The sequence below is a fragment of the Wyeomyia smithii genome, chromosome 2 (genome assembly GCF_029784165.1).
Source record: "Wyeomyia smithii strain HCP4-BCI-WySm-NY-G18 chromosome 2, ASM2978416v1, whole genome shotgun sequence".
In the NCBI taxonomy this organism is placed as follows: Eukaryota; Metazoa; Arthropoda; class Insecta; order Diptera; family Culicidae; genus Wyeomyia; species Wyeomyia smithii.
This window is the reverse complement of record NC_073695.1, coordinates 120,229,479-120,247,869: the sequence shown is the minus strand read 5'-3', so window position 1 is coordinate 120,247,869 and position 18,391 is coordinate 120,229,479. Positions and strand designations below refer to the sequence as shown.

General features: G+C 35.7%; 2 protein-coding genes across 21 annotated transcripts in view; one reads left to right on the top strand and one right to left on the bottom strand.

The window, feature by feature from the left end:
• Window positions 1-390: 390 nt before the first annotated feature.
• On the top strand, window positions 391-1,966 carry LOC129719850 (uncharacterized). The gene is made up of 2 exons (XM_055671258.1): window positions 391-1,470; window positions 1,514-1,966. The coding sequence occupies exons 1-2, from the start codon at window positions 391-393 to the stop codon at window positions 1,964-1,966; spliced, it is 1,533 nt and encodes a 510-aa protein (XP_055527233.1).
• Window positions 1,967-6,506: 4,540 nt separating this feature from the next.
• The window catches only part of LOC129722531 (CUGBP Elav-like family member 4), an 868,765-nt gene continuing 856,880 nt past the window's right edge, over window positions 6,507-18,391 (bottom strand). For all 20 annotated transcript variants that reach the window (XM_055676019.1, XM_055676017.1, XM_055676031.1 and 17 more), the window contains one exon: window positions 6,507-18,301. The gene's annotated coding sequence lies outside the window, so the exon portion shown is untranslated. The remainder of the gene's footprint in view (window positions 18,302-18,391) is intronic.

The following is an 18,391-nucleotide window of genomic DNA, read 5'->3' as shown; positions in this document are numbered from 1 at the left end:
GTCGAAATTTGTCCGAGACAATCACGATGTTCCTGTCACCAACATAGTATATTGGACCGACTCTAGAACGGCATTAGCCTGGATAAAAGCAGATCCGCGCAACTATAAGCAGTTTGTTTCATGCCGAGTGGGCGAAATTCTGAAGCACACGGTATCCAGTGATTGGCGGTGGGTACCGTCGAAATGCAACCCGGCGGACGAAGCAACAAAATGGGGCAGCGGGCCGTACTTCGATCAGTGCAGTAAGTGGTTTCAAGGACCGAACTTTTTACTTCTCCCAGGGCTAAAGAACCCGTTGCTGACACAAAAGAAGAAATGCGAGCATCGATCTTAAACCACTACTCAGAGGAGCCAATTATAAACGTTGGCCGGTTTTCGAATTGGAACAGGATGCTGCGAGCAGCTGCATATGCACTGCGCTTCAGTCATAATGCTTCGAAAAAACAACCAAAATTGATCGGGCAACTACAGCAGTCGGAGCTTCGAGCAGCAGAAACGATGATTATTAAACAAGCGCAACGCGAAACTTACCAAGATGAGATTGCTGCTTTGTTATTCGAAGCGCCGAACAAACCTAATCAAAAAAACATTGGAAAAGACAGTTCTATCTACCAATTGGTACCCATTTTGGATGAAAAAGGCGTGTTGCGCGAGCAAGGTCGGTTTGGGGCAGCAAAGGTGTCTTATAACGTGCGTCATCCTAAAATCTTACCAAGGAAACATCAAATAACAGAGCTTCTAGTGGATCGGTATCAGCGCGAGTATCATCATGATAACGCTGAAACAGTAACCAACGAAATTCGTCAGCTCTATACCATTCCTCGGCTGCGCTTAGTAGTCAAGAAAGTCTTTCGTGATTGTCAACTCTGCAAGGTTCGTCAAGCAAAACCGATGGTTCCCCTGATGGCTCCACTTCCAAAAGCACGTCTGGCACATCACGAGAAAGCCTTTACATACACGGGCGTAGACTATTTTGGACCACTAGTGGTGAAAATGGGGAGATCAAATGTGAAACGGTGGGTGGCTCTTTTCACCTGCTTGACGGTGAGAGCAGTTCACTTAGAAACTGCTTATACATTGTCGACCGAATCTTGCGTTTCCTGTGTTCGGAGATTTGTCGGTCGTCGTGGATCGCCTGCTGAATTTTTCAGCGATAATGGGACCAACTTCCAAGGAGCCAATCGTGTGCTACAGTATCAGATAAGCCAGGGACTAGCCGAAACGTTTACTAGTATCAACACCAAATGGAATTTCATTCCACCGGGAGCTCCCCACATGGGAGGTGCGTGGGAGCGCCTTGTGCAATCGGTTAAAGCAGCAATGGGTGATGCTTACGTCGAGGGGTTGCAAACACTGGTCGTGGAGGCTGAAAGACTCGTAAACTCTAGACCTCTGACATATTTACCGCTCGATTCTGAGGAATCAGAGGCACTTATTCCGAACCATTTTCTTTTGCTGGCTTTGAACGTGGTAAATCGACAAACAGATTAAATGAACGATAAAATCCACTGAGCTGGTTCGACGACAAGTCCTAGGCAAGTCCTGGGATCAGATTCAGCGCAAGCTGGATGGTTTTTGGAAACGATGGCTATTGGAGTACTTACCGGTGATTCGTCGGCAACCAAGATGGTTTGACGAAACGCGAGAGCTGGAGCCAGGGGATCTGGTGATGGTTGCAGACCCCACGGTACGAAAGGGATGGGAACGCGGGCGAATTTTACGGATAATCCGAAATCGAGATGGTCGAGGTCGCCGGGCCGTTGTGAAGATCTGTGGAAAAACTCCAGTGCGACCTGTGTCACGGTTGGCGTTGCTGGACGTGAAGAAGAGAGGTGAAGCTCTAGATGACTCCAGACTACACCCGGGGGAGACTGTTGACGCAGAAAACGCCCAGCTGACCACCCTAGCTACTTTTAGTACTCGAGGCGTTGCGTCGCCTGATCAAGCGACGCGCCAGTTCAACTGACAGACGCCACAATCATGAGCCTTAGCTGACCGTTGGTCGGCTTCGGTCAAGTCTTCTTGATCCAGCAGTCAACGTGGATGGACGATAAATCAAAAGAAGTTAAGTAAAATAAAATCAAGTTTGAAAAGTTCTAAAGCAGTGAAGTAATAAAAATAAAAGGCAAACCGAATTGTAAGTTACGAAATAATCAAATAATGTTTAAAATTAAAGTTTAAAAATTTCATAGTTGAAGCTATAATATAAACTGTCGAAACGGACTCGCCATTGTTTTATTTCCTGCGATCCTCAACAATCTTGTACTTTGAAATCTTCACTTTCCAAATTTGGTTCCATTTGCTTGATTAGTTTTCAAGTTGTGCAGAAATTTATATAGCACTCCCCTCTCCTTCAAGAGTATAAAGGAGTGTCGAAACACCATAAAATATTTCTTGCCCCCTAAAACCACTTGTCAAATTTGATTCCAATTGCCTGATTGATTCTCGAGTTATGTAGAAATTGTATGCGAACCCTCCGTTCCTGAGAAGAGAAGGGTGTCCAACGACCATTGAAATATTTCTTACTCCAAAAAACCGCCACATGCCAAAGTTGGTTCCATTTGATTGATATGCAGAAACTTGTATAGACTAAAAAGGAGTGTCGAACTACCATAAAACATTTCTTGCTCCCAAAAACCTTTACATGTCAAATTTGATTCCATTTACTACTCTATTCTAGCGGAGGGAGGGGTGTTTAACCACAATTGAAGTATTTCTTGCTTTCAGAAATCTCCACATACTAAATTTGGTTCCATTTGTTTGATTAGTTCTTAAATTACGCAGAAATTTGTAAAGACTCCTCCTCTTTCACAATTGAAGTATTTCTTGCTTTCAGAAATCTCCACATACTAAATTTGGTTCCATTTGTTTGATTAGTTCTTGAATTACGCAGAAATTTGTAAAGACTCCTCCTCTTTCAGAGTAGGGAGGGGTATCATATCATCATAGAAACATATCCTGTTCCCAAAAACCGCCGCATGTCCATTTACTTGTTTAGTTCCATTTACTTGATAAGTTCTCGAGTTATGCAAAAATTTGTGTTTCATTCGTTTGGGAGGGGTGTCGAAATACCATTGAAATATCTTTTGCTTCCAAAAACCTCCAGCTGCCATATTTGGTGCCACATTTGCTTAAATGGTTCTCAAGTTATGCAAAAATTTGTATAGACCTTTTCCTCCTCTTCCAGAGCAGGAAGGGGTGTCATGTCACCATGGAAACATATCTTGTTCCCAAGTTGTTCGGTTAAGTCATTTTTAGGTCTATATGGATCAGACAGACAGACAGACAGAACTCCATTTTTATATGTATGGATATAGACTTCGCGGCCAGCCGTTAAATTTGAACTTTCGACGATTGGGTTGTTAAACCAGCATCTTACATCGAAGCTAACTGGGAGCCCAAGAGTGATATTCATGAGAAAAAGGTTATACTATGTCTACGGTTGGAAGTCGAATGAGACTTCATTGGCGTGATGTCTCGGACTATGGCGTCTTACACAAATTGCGTAAGGCTAAAAATCTAGATTTTAGACCCCTTTCCTCTTTTATGTAACAATAGGTAACGTTCGATGTGACTCCCCCCCCCCCCTAAATTCCGTAACATTGAATAACCTGCCCCTCGACGAACTTTGAATTTTGAGCAAACCACACTGTTACCTAACTATCTTAACCCCTCCTCCAATGTAACAGTAGCGTAGACTCAACCCCCCCCCCCCCCTTCATGCGTAACGTAATTTGTGTGCGTCGCCTTTGTGGGTTAGACATACATCTACTGCGTTTTGGGTTCACGAACAGTAACCATTGCGTTTGAGGATTGGGGTATTATGACATTTAACTCGTAGTGTTGGTGGAAGTTGAATTTCCTGGTGCCAGGTCCTTACTTTTGGATTCTCTCAGAATCTCAGGAATACAACGCTGAACCCAGTTTGTAATATTCTGGCTCAGAGGATACTACCATACATACTGTATATTTATAGCTATTTGAAAAGAACCTAGGTGCTCATTAGACAACAAAACTAACCACTGTTTAATGAAAACGTGTTAGTTATAAATTCAATTTTAAATTTTATAGTCGGCATCGAAGATGAAAAATGTGCCCGTAGTTCATAAGATTTTTTAAACAGTAAGATATTAGATATAACAGGCACTATGAAACATTAATTTGTATTTGTAAACTATTGCTATGGACTTCGGATACTTTTTTTTATAGAAACTACGTTGTAGTTTTCTTATCTGGGATTTGGTTTTGTTTTATACACAATGGGAATTTTATTAATAACGGGTTATTTTGAGGTTCTCTTACTCCACAGCAGATACACTGAGAGAGAAATTAGAGTAGGTATATGTTTATGTAAGCTTCCTCTCTTCTCATTATGCCAGAATTTTTTGTTTTGTTTATGCATGCCCAGTTGTGTTTAAAATGGCGTCGAAACAAGGATCGTTCTGCAAGCGCATTGTACAGTTGGCTATGAACAGCACATACTTTTGGCGAAAAATACATGGTAGGGTAGAGCGGGGCTAGTTGGTTACGGGGTAAGTTGGTCAATGAGAATATCTTCGAATCTACGTATCAAAAAAATCGCGTAATATGGGTTATATGTAGCAGATAACCAGAGAATGTAAATGACAAAATGAAGTACAGTTTTAATTAAGACGTATAATAAATACAGGTTGGTGCCAAATTGGCCATCAATTCTACTTGGTTTTCAAGTTGAAACTTTTTGTCTAAACAAAGCTAGCCAAATTGAAATAAACCTAGTTCAATGCATAATGAATGTCCCTTTTGTTAGTTTCAAGTTGTGTAAAGCAAATTTTCGTCAAAAATTTTTTGCTCATATATTTCAAGCAATTTTCATATTGAATACATGAGGGGCTAGTTGTTGACAAACTAGCGGGGCTGGTTGGTCCTATGCACATCATCAATGAATTCAAGTAACCGAGTATATTCGTGGTGTAAACTAAAACCAAGCGCAAACAGCATGTGCTATGCATAGCAAAACTATTTATACTAAAGTCGCTTTTTAAGCGGAGAATACGTGCCGCGTACTTTTCTCATGGGTTGAAATTTCGGAAAGCGAACGTGTAAACAATAAACCGGAAGAGGTTTGACTTCCACTGAGACGCTCCAGGCTGCCGCAAATGCAGTGAGGAAGGAAAACTGAATTCTTCTTTCGGAATAAAAATGGTCAATTTAGCCCACACCCTGACCAACTTAGGCTAGTTGGCCAATTTGACATCCACTCAAAAAACAAAAAATATTCGCAAAATCGTAAACTATTTTGAGTCGTTCATATTTTTTCTAGAGGCTACAGACTTAACGCAATATTTTCATGTAATGAGTTTTTGCCAAGACATTCCCTACAAAAAGTTACAGAACATTTTGATCAAAAATGACCAACTAGCCCCGCTCTACCCTATACCATTTTGAAAGCGAAAATCTTCCGGTTTCGACTGTGTATGATTTCCCGCAAACCGCAACAATAACCCTCCAGCAAGGTAGTGAAAGACCGGCCAGAGTAGTAAACATAAAAAGACATTTTCCTTCTTGTCTTATTCATGCTTCAAGCCAAGTGACTTGGTCACAATCAAAATGTATACCGGAACAAATATTTGAACAAACCTTTGATTCAAATTCTTCCAAAACACCATACCGATGAAAGGTATGTGTTTTGGTCAGATAAAATATCTTCACATTAAGTCAAAAAAACACAAACCTTCCTGAACAACCACTCGACTCCATTTGTACCCCAAATACGCAACCCAACGAATCTATCTCAGTATCGTCCAATCGAAGATTTCTCTGGGATTTTGGGTTCCTTCGGAGCAAAAAAAAATCAACGAACTGTAGAAAGTTGATTGGTCTGTTGAAAGTTATTCAAGCTTATATAGACCATTGAAATAACGAAAAAACTTCTCGAGACCATCCCCCCTTCATTTACCTAAAATACTTAAAACTAGCATCTCTGGTCGCACCGACACAAATTTCTGTATACCTGATAGTTCTATTTGTTAGTTTTTAAGCTTCCCAATCCTCACGCAATTTTGCAAAACTGGGATCCATTAGCGATATATTTTTAAAAGTTCTATAGGATTTTTATCTTGCAAACCCCCACCCTCCACCTATGGTTGGCAGAAAAAATGATTTTGTTCGACATACTCATAGCTTTTTCTGGGACATCCTAGTTCTCTAGTGTTATCGGCAAAGTTCTTAAGCATCTCAAACACTACCCGTTTACGTAATGTAGTACATGTATAAAGCATTACTTTGCTAGAAAGGAAAATACAAATAACGAAAATTTTCCCATATAAATTTTCATACAATTTGAAGTGCAATTCGCTAAATGGAGATAAAAGCAATCGATTTGCGATAAGTTTCGGCTTTAGGTTTAGGGACCTCAAATGGTACCAAAAACATAGTTCTGGAAATTGGAGCCTTGCTCCCTAAATACATTAAATGAATAACCTTTCTCAATATAATCATTCGTCTAAGGAGTAAAACGCATATGGTTTTAAAAGTGTATTTTTAACTTTATTTTGTTACTTTTTTGTTATAAAGTTAATAATATGTTTCTTCATATATAATAATATATTTGATTGTTGGACAGACGAAGCCAGTTTCCAATCAGGGTAGTACCGCTATCCACATTTTGCTTTTTCCTTGTTTTTAGTAACTGTACTTTTCGGTATACATTTGTAACGTTTGTTAGTTAGTACTAAGTGTAATCAATCTCTACTTGGTATGATGATTAGAAAACAAACGCTTTTGTTGATGAAAAATACGATTCCTGTTTTGTGTGCTAGTAGTTTGAGTAGTTTAAATGTTTCAAGTTAGCAAATCGCACTGCCAAGCTTACTACTCAGATATTACTTATTTATCGCAAAAATAGTCGCTCGTCGGTTCTAATCCTATTCAGTAATTAAAAAGCTTTTCTACTATGTTTGCCTAAACAGTAAAGCATACTTGCAGTGTCCCTCTCTAAGAGACTGGCTTTGCATGTCCACTATACAAAATTATTTAATGGTATCCTTCTTTTCTTTCCTCTGTATAGTGTTTCTTCCTTCTGCAAGACTAATAATTGTAATAGAACCATAATAAAAATCAATAATTGAATTATAAAATTAGTTATTTTTTGCATTTATCTGCGCATACTTTTAGTTTAATAATAATTAATAATCATAAATCATTTTCCTTCGTCCTTTATCAATAAAATGGCAAAGGTTTTTTTTCCTTTCTATAATATTTTTAACGTTTTTCCTTATTTTCCTTCTATTTGTTTTTAACTAAACAAGTTGTTTTTTGGCATTTTTATTTATTCTTTCTTTTTTCTGTTGCCCCGTGACTCGTAACGATTTTGCTTCTTCGCTTCGTTTTCCTTTCACTTCATAAATATGCGTTAAATCTCTTTTCGATCTTCCATTTGTTGTTCTCAGCTCTGCCTATATCATTAAATTTATCGTTTTTTGTTCTGTTTTTCTTCGCTAGTAAGAGTGTAAGTCTCTAAATCGACCGACAGTGGGCTGCCGATCGGCGGCCGACGGACGGAAGCGGCCCTTTAGAGTGACGATGGCGTGACGGAAAGGACCGCTACTGGCCGCCGAACACTCGAAACCACTTCTGCCGGCCAAATATAGTATCAATATTCCTGTTTTATCGCATTTTTAGTTGAATTTATATTTAATTTAATTGATGACAAAAGTTGATAGATATAATTTGTCTTAAATTATATTTATTGTATATTTTAGTGTGTTTTCCTCTCGTGTATAAAGTGTGGTCAATTATAGATTTTTTTTCAGTTTTTTGTTGTTCTCTCGAATAGGAGAGATTTTTTTTTCATTTTTTGTTTGTGTTAGTTTAAGGTCAATACGGGGGACTTTCCTTCGAAATCAAGCATTTTGCTTTAACTTTTTTTTCGAGATTTTTGTTATCTGTATCTGTGTAGTACTATTATAATTATAGTAGCTTAATGCAGTTTCCCTAAAGTTGTTTTCCTCATACTTGCCACTTTTTATTACTAAGGAAATGATCTTTGGATTTAGTTAATTTTTGTTTTCCTTTATGTGTGTAGTTATATAATATGGCTTTCATTTTTCTCATTCTAATTGATTAGTACGCAGTTTGTTTCGTCCCTCGAATGTCCCTTTCAATATATTTTCTGCTACAGTTACTATTGTTGTTGTTGTTGTGTGTGGTTTCAGCTAAAGGTCTGCCATAAGACGGTTTTCTATTCGGTGTATGCAAGTGTTTTTGCACCAAAAAGCAGTTAGAAAGAAGAGCTAGCTGTTAATTCAGGATTCTGTGATGATTATAGAAAAAAAAGGTCTCGTTTTTATTTTCCAAAGCCGTTCTAAAAAAAAGTTAGCTTGAAGCAGTGACTATGATGGAAGATGATAAGTTAATTACTCTCTTCTGTTCGCTGTAGATATACATAAAGTTTTGAATGTATGCGTATGTTCATTCTGGTTTGTCTGTGTTCGTGTATATGTGTGTAAGCATGAGGGAGAAAGTGTACTGTGTTTTCGGCGAGTAGTGATATATTACGAGTTAATTTTTTTCAGAACGAATACGTATAAACTTTCCTAGAAATAATAATAATAAATGTAAGTTGATTTTTACTAGTATGATTACTTTTTTAAAGTTTATTTTAGAGTTTGCCTGATATGACGTTTGAATATACTTTTCCACTTTTCAATTGTTTGGGTGTTTCCAACATCGCGTGTTTGGTAATCATAACTTCATAAAATTTCATTGAAATCCTTTTATTTCAAGGACGTTTTATGAATATTAAGTACTTTGTATTAGACCTAAAATGGATTTTTTTTGTTAATACTTGTTTGCTTTAAATAATATGTTAATTTAAACTAGTTCCAGTATCATTTTGTTAATTTATATTTATGATTACTCTAATACTGTTGTACTTAAAATTTAGATCATAGTTCTTTTTACATTTGTTTCCTTATGTTTTTGTTTCAATATAAATAATTTTACTTTTTATAAATATATATTGTATGTACTATACTCTTCGCTTTTATTATTTGTTATACCTTTCAAATAAATTCATATGTTCACTTTTAAGACTAACTGTAAGTGCTGACAATGCAGTTATTAACGCTGGTTTGCGTGAAGAGACAATCAAAAATTTGTAACTAAAATGGTATGGTATCGACCTGCGACAGTTCAGGTAGATGAGGGGATGTAAACGAACAACAAGGATGGGATATTGGTACGCAATGCAAAATCAAAGAAGCATTCGATTCACAATTGGATGTGGTACACTGACAGGAAAGCGGAGCAACAGTCCAGCAAATGATTCGTTTCTGTAGTTTTTTTTTCTTTACTCTGGTGTAGGTTGAAATTGCCGTTCAGTTTTGCTCGGTTGTGATTTTTTGTTTTGTTATTATGCTTATGTAATTTGTGTGTGTGTTCAATTCTTCTTTAACATCATTTAGCTGCGTATATTTTTCATAGAATTAGTATTTTATCATGTTTTTGAGAAAATTCTTTGATTGAAACCATGCAAATGGTCGACTAGAAGGGCATGTTGTATGTTTTTGCTGATATTGCCAGCCTCGCTTAGCACGGGAACGCATTTTATCTATGTATGATTCATCGATTGGTTTGGGATTTCGCTCGCTTTCTAGATATATTTTCCCAATATTACTCTCAAGTTTATATTTTTTAAGTTATGCACGTTTGGCATTTTATGATGCATATACAGTTTTAAGGCTTCATTTCAATTTTTAATTATTTTATTATAATACGATATTGTCGCAATAATTAAAGTTTCTTCCATGTATGTTTAAATCGTTTTGTTCTTTTTTGTTTTTGTCAAATTATTCTGTGCATTGAAGAATTCAAATAGAATTAGTAGCGTGAGGTTACATGAAACAAACCAAAGATGGCGAATCGTTTGGATGGTTACTAATTGGAGAGGTGCTAATATTCTTCGCAAGTAGTATGGAAAATGCCACTTCAAAGCGCTTTAACATCGGCCCTATCCACAGAGGAACTGTTTTGCTTAGCACTATTTCCTCTACTTGTGCGTAGAAATTTTGATTTCCGGTCATTTGTACGTGAGCTTTTGACTGTTTTCATTCTGTATGGAAACGTAAAATTGCTCCACGTTCAAATTCTCATCTGGTTGCTTCAACTTTGTTGTTATGAGATTTGCTGAGTTTACTATGCCTATCTTACAGTGGCATCTTACTATGCTTTTCTTACAGTGGCAATCTAGGTCCAGTTTGGTCCTGTGAAGCCTCTCTACCACAGCGTAGGCTGTAAGGGCAAACTGTTCTCAAAAATTGCAAAATAAAAAATGTTAAAAAAGAAAATATTTCTCTAAAAATTTGATTTATTTCGGTAGTTTTGCTGTTTTTTGCCGCACTGTTAATTTTAGTTACTCGTCAATGATACTCATGCTAAATATATAGTTGTAAAGCTTGAAATATCGTAAAATTTACAGTTTTTTGTGATTCCTAATCTCTTTTGTAGTTTTTTTTGTAGAAATACTTGTATATCTAGTATTTGTATCATAATAAAAGGATTGTAAAAAGAATGTTTGCCAAAAAATGAATATTGCACTGTCTACTAAACTGCTGGTATTGCAGCAAGTCTAAATCGGAAAATCATGAGAATAGGGAGTTATTTCTCATACAAGTTAAAAACTGCTAACAGCCATTTCAGGTTTCAGTAATGAAATGCGTTGAAAGATGCAGTCATAGATAAACAAAGAAAACAAGTAAGAAACCAACAGATTAAACGTCACCCTTTCTCAGATGATAAGCGAGAGTAATAGGTTATGTTTAATAAATTCTTAAATTGTTATTGTTTTTTTTTTCTCATATGGCTACTTTTATCAATTTGTTAATAGTTTCTCATCATCTTTCGGTTTCGTTACTATCACAAAACAGAATATTTTTATAAGTTTTTTTGCAATCTTAAACAAATTTTTTTTCTTGCAAAAAGGAACAAAAAGCTCTTGGTATTGTTAAAAGGTTTTCTCATCTAAATGTTTTTTTTTCTGGTTTTGTTCAATAATAGTTTTAATTATAATAATGCTTTAATAATAGAATTTTTCAAACAACGTGTTATTTTTTCGCTATAATTGCAAGAAATACCCTGTATCCTATATTTATACAATGTTTCATTTAATAGTTTCTTTTTCGGTTTACTTCCCTCTGCAAGAGCTGAATGTTTGTTGTATGCTACTACTAGGTTGATTTATTTTTTGTTTATCCTCTTGTCTGCATCAATTACTTATTCTGTACTAAATGTACTAAATGTAGTGAGTGTGCTGTAATTTCCGTTTTTCGCTCACAATTTAACAGAAAGCTTTAGCTCTGAAACTATTCACCTTGGGATAATATAACTTTTTATAGGGATAGTATTTATTTGTAATCATAATAAGTGTTTGTTTTTTCGTGTTTTCAGTATTGTATGCAGTGCATTAAGAATTCTATATGGTATGAGCCCATAAACCTAGTTGAAATTTTCGAAAACCATTTCTAGTAGACCGCGATGTTTAAAATAAGTGATACTCTGCTGTTCCTGTTTGTAACATTTTGTGTGTGTATCAATCAGAAGGCGTCAAGAAATTTACAGTTCCATGTTGTGCTATTTTCGTTTGCCTGAAAATATTTCCCTTTTCAAATTTGAGAGCATGTACAAAGGTATAGGTTTTGGATATATATATTTTTTTTCTAAAATTCTATTGGCAGAGGACGCCCGTAATGCGTTGGGAGAAGTTTTCGGTAATGCTTCGCAGGATTTGTTTGGCATCATTTTAAAAGTATATATAGAGGTGCTGCAAAGGGCCTTACGTGATATACTAGTTGATCTTTGTGTAATTTTCTATTTGAAAAACCTAGAATAAGCTTAAGGTTAGCATCGTCCTGCTTTCGCTCTGGACACAGTTTGATAGATTCAACGCAAACTAAGCCGTGACAGCTTGAGCTTAAATAGATACTCCAAAACGAAAAATAGTTTCAAGACTAAAACAACTTGTTTGCTACCTAAGTGATCCTAGTCTATGGGTGAATGTTGGCATTTTAGTCACTAAAATGTGTGCAGTGGTAGAAATGTTAGCATGATTTGTGACGCAAAGTTTGTTGTATAGCGAATGTGCTTCATCGTAAAAACGATTACTAGAATTGCAATACGAAAGGGAGATATATCGTTCATTCCTGTATGTAAATCAGCATATTAGAACTATCCACAGAAGAAATCTTTAGCAGTCAGGATTGCCTATTTTTTAAGAACATTCAATCCAATATTGGCTGTTAACTGTTTTATAGACAAGGAGGCATTTCACATATCGCTGTACACGAAGCGTAGGGTAAACTAGTGTATGCTAGTGGTAAAAACAGCTCGGTTAATGGATGTGCGTATCCTTGTAAGCAGTAAAATACCTTACACGCACACAATTTGTTAGAAGAATCTTTTTTCTACCACATCAAAATAGCACTTCCAACTTCGAGAATGTGCCGTTCCAGCCACTGTTATGAACTGACTGACAATGTATAATAACCTTTGCGAATAGAAGTGTTTTGTTAGGAACGCATTGAACTTCACGTTGCGAAAACAATCCGTGCATTAACATTTGTGAGCTAATATATTGAAATCTGTATGCTGCATGTGAATTAACTAATCAAGAAATGACGGTTTCCTAATATTGGCTACCACTGCTGACGGATAACTGTGGCATTCGTTTGAGGCTTAGATTTAATTTTGCCCATCAACCCACTTGATTTCGATTGTATTTCAGCATCTAAATATATTTTTCAGTACGGATTTGATACGGGCATGTTCTTTTTCTTGTCTAGGATTGAATTCTATATAGTGATTGTGTATTCCTTTTTTGAATTTCAGAGTGTTATATCTAACAGAGCATATTACTAAAATGGCTGTAAATTTCACTGAAGTATCCCGCGTTTTCAAATAAAACTGTGGATCGAAGTTTCGGACCACCGGGTTTGGTAACTAAAGCAGTCTCACAGTTAACCAGACGTAAATAACCAATGGACCAAACAATAGCTATTAGGTATACTGTTCTAAATGCTATTTTAGCTCATACCTACTACTCCCCATTCTAATATTAATAGCAAGGCTTGCATAATAACTTGGCTAGAAAATAAATACAATTGAAGCCGGCTATGCAAAAATAAGTAAATGCGTAGAAACAATCTCTCGAGAAGTTACTATAAACATTTTTTGTTCATAATTCCTCGTTTGAATTTGTTCCGAGTTTACATTTCTAGGTAGCAATAATTCATCACATGGTTGATGATCGGAGATTCGGAACCGAGCACAAAAATAATGGCGATGATAATCTACCGTACAAACTTGTGTATAATTACTAGTGTTATGCCAGTGTTTTTTTTTTACTTAGCACTCCGTATCTCCGATTCTTGCAAGATTTTTAACTAAATAGATTTCAACAAATGTCTGATTGGAGAATAATAGAAAGGGGTATTGTAGATTGGGAAAAGGCTTGAAACTGAATAAAAGCATGCTTTTTAAAAGGTGGGTTCACTTTCGTTGGGCTGTAGTCCTTTCATGTTTGTTTATACTTCTTTGTTCAAAACTATATGCTACATATGCAATTTTTTGTTCGTTAAGTATATCGGTGTTTTGGTTTTGTGTATAGGTATAGGTATTTTCAGTATATAAAATAAATACTTTCAAACTGATATGATGTAATCAATACACATTCATTCGTCTCTTTCTTTTTTGTGGCTGTAGTTATCGAAGGTGTAAATGTTCGGTTTTTGTTAAGTTAGTTTTATCGATAGAGTTACTGTACAGTATTTACAAGCTAAAAACTTTCACTTGCTGAAAGCTTCAATCAATGTTTGGCAATAGGATCCGACTGTCGACAGGTTGATTCTGTGTGGAGTGTCAAAACCCAAATTAAGAATAAAAAGATTGCGCACATTTATGCATCACAGGAGTAATTTCATTTTTTTTTCAAACTTCACCATAGGTGTTAGCGTTTTGTATTAACATTCACCATACATTAATTTTTTTGAAGTTTTAATCCAAATACCTTTCTTTTATTATGCTAATGCTTCTTTAAGTGACCCCCGAGGCGCAAAGGGAATTTGGGAATTGAACTAGTAAGGTATATCTTCTTATAGAGCCGAGAACGAGATTAAGATACAAAATGCATCTAGAAATTATACTGCGATCCGTGTAGATGTTGTACGTAATTATCAATCAAATTAGGGCCAAGTATTGCTATCATCGTTTTTTTAATATATAACAATCAATCATGTTGACGAATTTGCAATGAAGATTAACAACAAAAATGAGTGATTTCATAATATGAATATGTTACAACATAAAAAAACATCCAAATCACAGCCCGTGTATCGAGTTTCTCATTTTTGGGTGTAGTACTTCTAAACGATATTCAAGATGAGGAAAGTATTGACGGTAGGATGATAGGTACCATGTGTCATTTCCTTATAAAGGTTTTTTTTTGCTACACACTATAACCATGCAACAATTGTGCGCGATGTTAAGTTTTGTTTGATTCTTGCTCCTAATTTCAAATTCTAAATATCCATTCAAGACAAAACTGGACCTGTATTTACAGTTGCGCTTCTATAGTCTGTGCGTTGTGGTGCTATAACAGGAAAATTAAATATGTAGGAGGAAAATGATGCTGTAGGTCGACCAACATGGGAACGAAATAGTGAGAACAGTTTTACAGTTTAGTGTACGACAGAAACGTCAGTTGTTTGTTCACAGTTCACCTCCAAACAATTGCTGTATGTATGATATTTATTTTCATCACGAAGCTACGCTAGCGTTCTCCACTGTAAACAAAAACAATGACTTATGAAGTCAACAAAATAATCTTGAAAATTGTTGCTGAGTGGATACAATCATTGTTTCATTTGAAACATTCTAACAAGAAAACTGGCAACTCTATCGAACATTAAGATACAGACACAACAATGCTATGAATCCAGAGTTGACGTCTGACGAAACCGATGTTTGATTAGGTTTGTTTGCTGTTTCGTGTAAGAAATGACTGAATCGATTGTTATGGGAAGCTTGGTTACAAAAGGCTGTTTCTGAATCTGTGAGAGCCAATATTTAAATGTGGATTTTTATGTCTTCATGAAATATCGGATCGTCAAAATTCAATCGTTAGAAAATGGAACACCAATAGAAAAACGGCTCAACGGACACTAACGGTACACATTAAGAGACAAATAGCATACATCTGCGTGACTAGCTTGATTAGAAGAGAAATGAAAAAGTAAATAATATTCGTTACAGTTTCGCCATGTGCAGCAAAGTTATTGAACATTGATTTGAAAAATATTTATTATTCTGTAAATTGACAGATAGTCGGTGAGAAATGCTTGTCTAATTTAATCTTATAGCGACTTATAACGACGAATACACGGTTCAATTGTGAAAAGAAATTATTAACAACAGCCCACCGTAAATCCTAATTAAAAATAATCCGGCTTCAATCATCATGGTTCACGATAAAAGCCAGTATAAACCGTTAAATTGAATCGTAAAACACCCGCTTGGTAACTGTTGAAAACAAAACCTTACACACCCACAGCGTGTGGCCGTCAAGCGGGAGAATACCGCGTTCATAGCGTCCTTATTCGAAATAAATTGTTTCCCTGGCTATCGCTGCCACTAAAAATGAATCCGTTTCCGTCTTTAATTAAAAACTTCGCTTTAATCCACTCTACACAGAATCCCCCATCTGCAGTGCGATAAATTTTTGCTTGCTTCTTTGTTTTCGTCATATTTCACACATCATCCTCTGATTTACGGTAGTCGACGCAGCCATCCTCGACTTGCGTCGCTGACGTAAAGTTTATAAGACGCACTGTATTAAATTAAATTAAAATGAAAGAAATATTACACATTTTTACTGTCCATTTGTTATGAGTTTGACTAGATTTTTTTTTGCACAGTACGAATAACCATAAATAAATAAATGGCTGGTTGTTTCTACGCTATGAGTGTGTCTGGTTGTGTTACCTTCAAAATATAAACTTTACTGTAAAAATACTCGCCAATGATCACTTTCTTACTTCGTGGGATGTCAATCGATTCGACACATCAAGAAACTCGGAGATTTTAAAACAATTGCAAGGAACTAGCTTCGACTATAAAGCTAAGTATCGTGAGATCAATTTTGAGTGCGATTAGAAGTCTTTGGGAGTTACGCTTCAGTTGGATGGAGAGGGGCATCAACTATGTGAAATATTAACCTTCCTATTCATGGCTCCATATGTTTTTCTTCGTCGATAAACTATCTCTTAGTACAAGTCATACCTTTTCACAAGTTTGTTTTTTAGTTAAGCATGATTTAACCATTACAATTTTATCTCATTTTTGGCTTTACTTAGCTGTAGATTCATCTCGATGAATGTGTATTCTGTTACTGGTTTCAGGGTTAATAAATTTATAACATATGTAGTAGGTTTTAGTCGGTTGTTTCAAGAAGCGTTAGCATGCTGGATTATCTCATTCGTAGTTACTAAGCAGCTAAACCTAATCTTTTAAGCACTACTGCTTTCAACAAATTTTTGTCATACAATTAGTAAATTCGCTCTTCTAAGAAGACTAGACTTATCGACAAATTTTATATTGCACATAAGATTTGAAAAGTAAACTCTAACAACAGGGTTCGCGAAAATAAGTGGCTTAAAAATGTGTTTTTTTTTTGCTAAAAAATAAAATAGGATTAATATACAAAAATCAATACTGAAACAGGTCAAATGATGTTATAATACGAACTAAACATAATAATTTATATAAATACATATACAACAAAACTGTCTTCAAACAAGCAACTTTCGTAAAACTTGATTTTTTCTAGTCTTAGCTTCAGAACCCAATGTTTGGGCTTTTTTTTGGTTAAATTTCACTATGTCATAATCATATAGATATTCATTTGTGTGTAATGCTTGTAATGTGTGTAATGAATGTATTTGTAAGTGTGTGTTTTACTGCTTTCCCTCGAATAGATGAATTACTTCTAGCTAGTATACTAGGTGATGGGCAATTGTTACCGCGCGTATGCAAACGTCCTTACCGTATGCTCTACTGTAAAATAGCTTGCTTTTTTTGTTCTCCTGTTGCACCTAACAGCTAGGTCGCAGATTTTCTCATTCAAACTGCTCATTACGTTACTATTTAGGTTGAGTTTTGTTTGTATTACCGTTAATTTTAAATACTTCTTTTAATAAGTTTTTTATTTATCTAACCTTTATATATAGCTTTATTCAATTATGTATATAGAACTTCAGTGGTCTATGGTTAAGGGATAAAAAGTTATTTTCCGTACCTTCATAATGCGTATTCATTCTGCGAGTCTTGCTGCGCAAGTACGTGCCAAAAATGCCATATTCGCTCTTCCATAAGCCTCTTTAACTCCAAACAGTCGACTCGAAAAAACTTTTAGCTTACTTTTTTACTTCCTGTTTCATGTTGTGTTCTCCCTCAAAATGGCACAATGAAAAAATGTTGAAACTAGCAAAAACTTGTTTATCCTGTCATTACTACATTCTAATGTATAAATATTCTTAGGTATTGTATATATAATATATATTTTTATTATATATCTAAAATGTACAGATTGGGGTGAATTTCAAACTGAAAGCCTTTTTTTTCTCTAACAGATGAGGAATTCCAGGAGCTTTTCGTGTGCGGTTTCTCATTCACGCATTAGCTAAAAGCTGGCTGCTAAAGTGTATGTGTGCAAATGTTGCCTGGTGGACAATTTCCGCCATTCATTGATGAAAAGAATGATTGGTGCAAGTATGTCTAATAAACAGCTACTAGCTTTCAGATGAGTGCATATGGCGAAAAAAAAAATGGAACAGGCTTATATTATTTAGGAGACTGGTGATACTGACTAGAATTGGACTTCAATTTGTAACTCGCCTTCTCTCCGATCTGTGTTTTTGTTTTTTTTTTCTATATCTCGTTTTCCCTTCGCGATTTCCTACTCTTACTACACTTCGGCGACTAATAGTTAAAGTTTGTTATAGGTAATTTCCACTCGCTCTTACGTGCTTTTATTCTATTGTATTGCATCCTAAAATGCCCCTTGTCAGTTGAGAAGCGTCTAGGCGCTCAGAAAATTCCTCGGTTACGCGTGAAATAATTAATTACTGTATCTCGAACGGTCGGTTTAGCGTGAAGGATCTGCTGGTTAGATGTGATTTGTTTTTGTATTTTTTTATTTCACTTCTTTTCTTTTAATTGATGATATAGTACTTTTTTTTCTAAGGATTTACTTCGTATTTTAAAGCTTCAGCTATAGTTGATCAATATAAAAAAGAAAAAGAAAAGAAAAGTACTTAAATTAATGACTTGTTCGGAACAAGCGATTTAAAGTTCGGTCTTA

Bases quoted from the DNA above. Each gene is read 5' to 3' on its own strand.
- LOC129719850 (XM_055671258.1), top strand. From the start codon at position 391: ATGCTGCGAGCAGCTGCATATGCACTGCGCTTCAGTCATAATGCTTCG. The intron at 1,471-1,513 runs GTAAATCGACAA...AAATCCACTGAG, and splicing joins TTTTGCTGGCTTTGAACGTG to CTGGTTCGACGACAAGTCCT.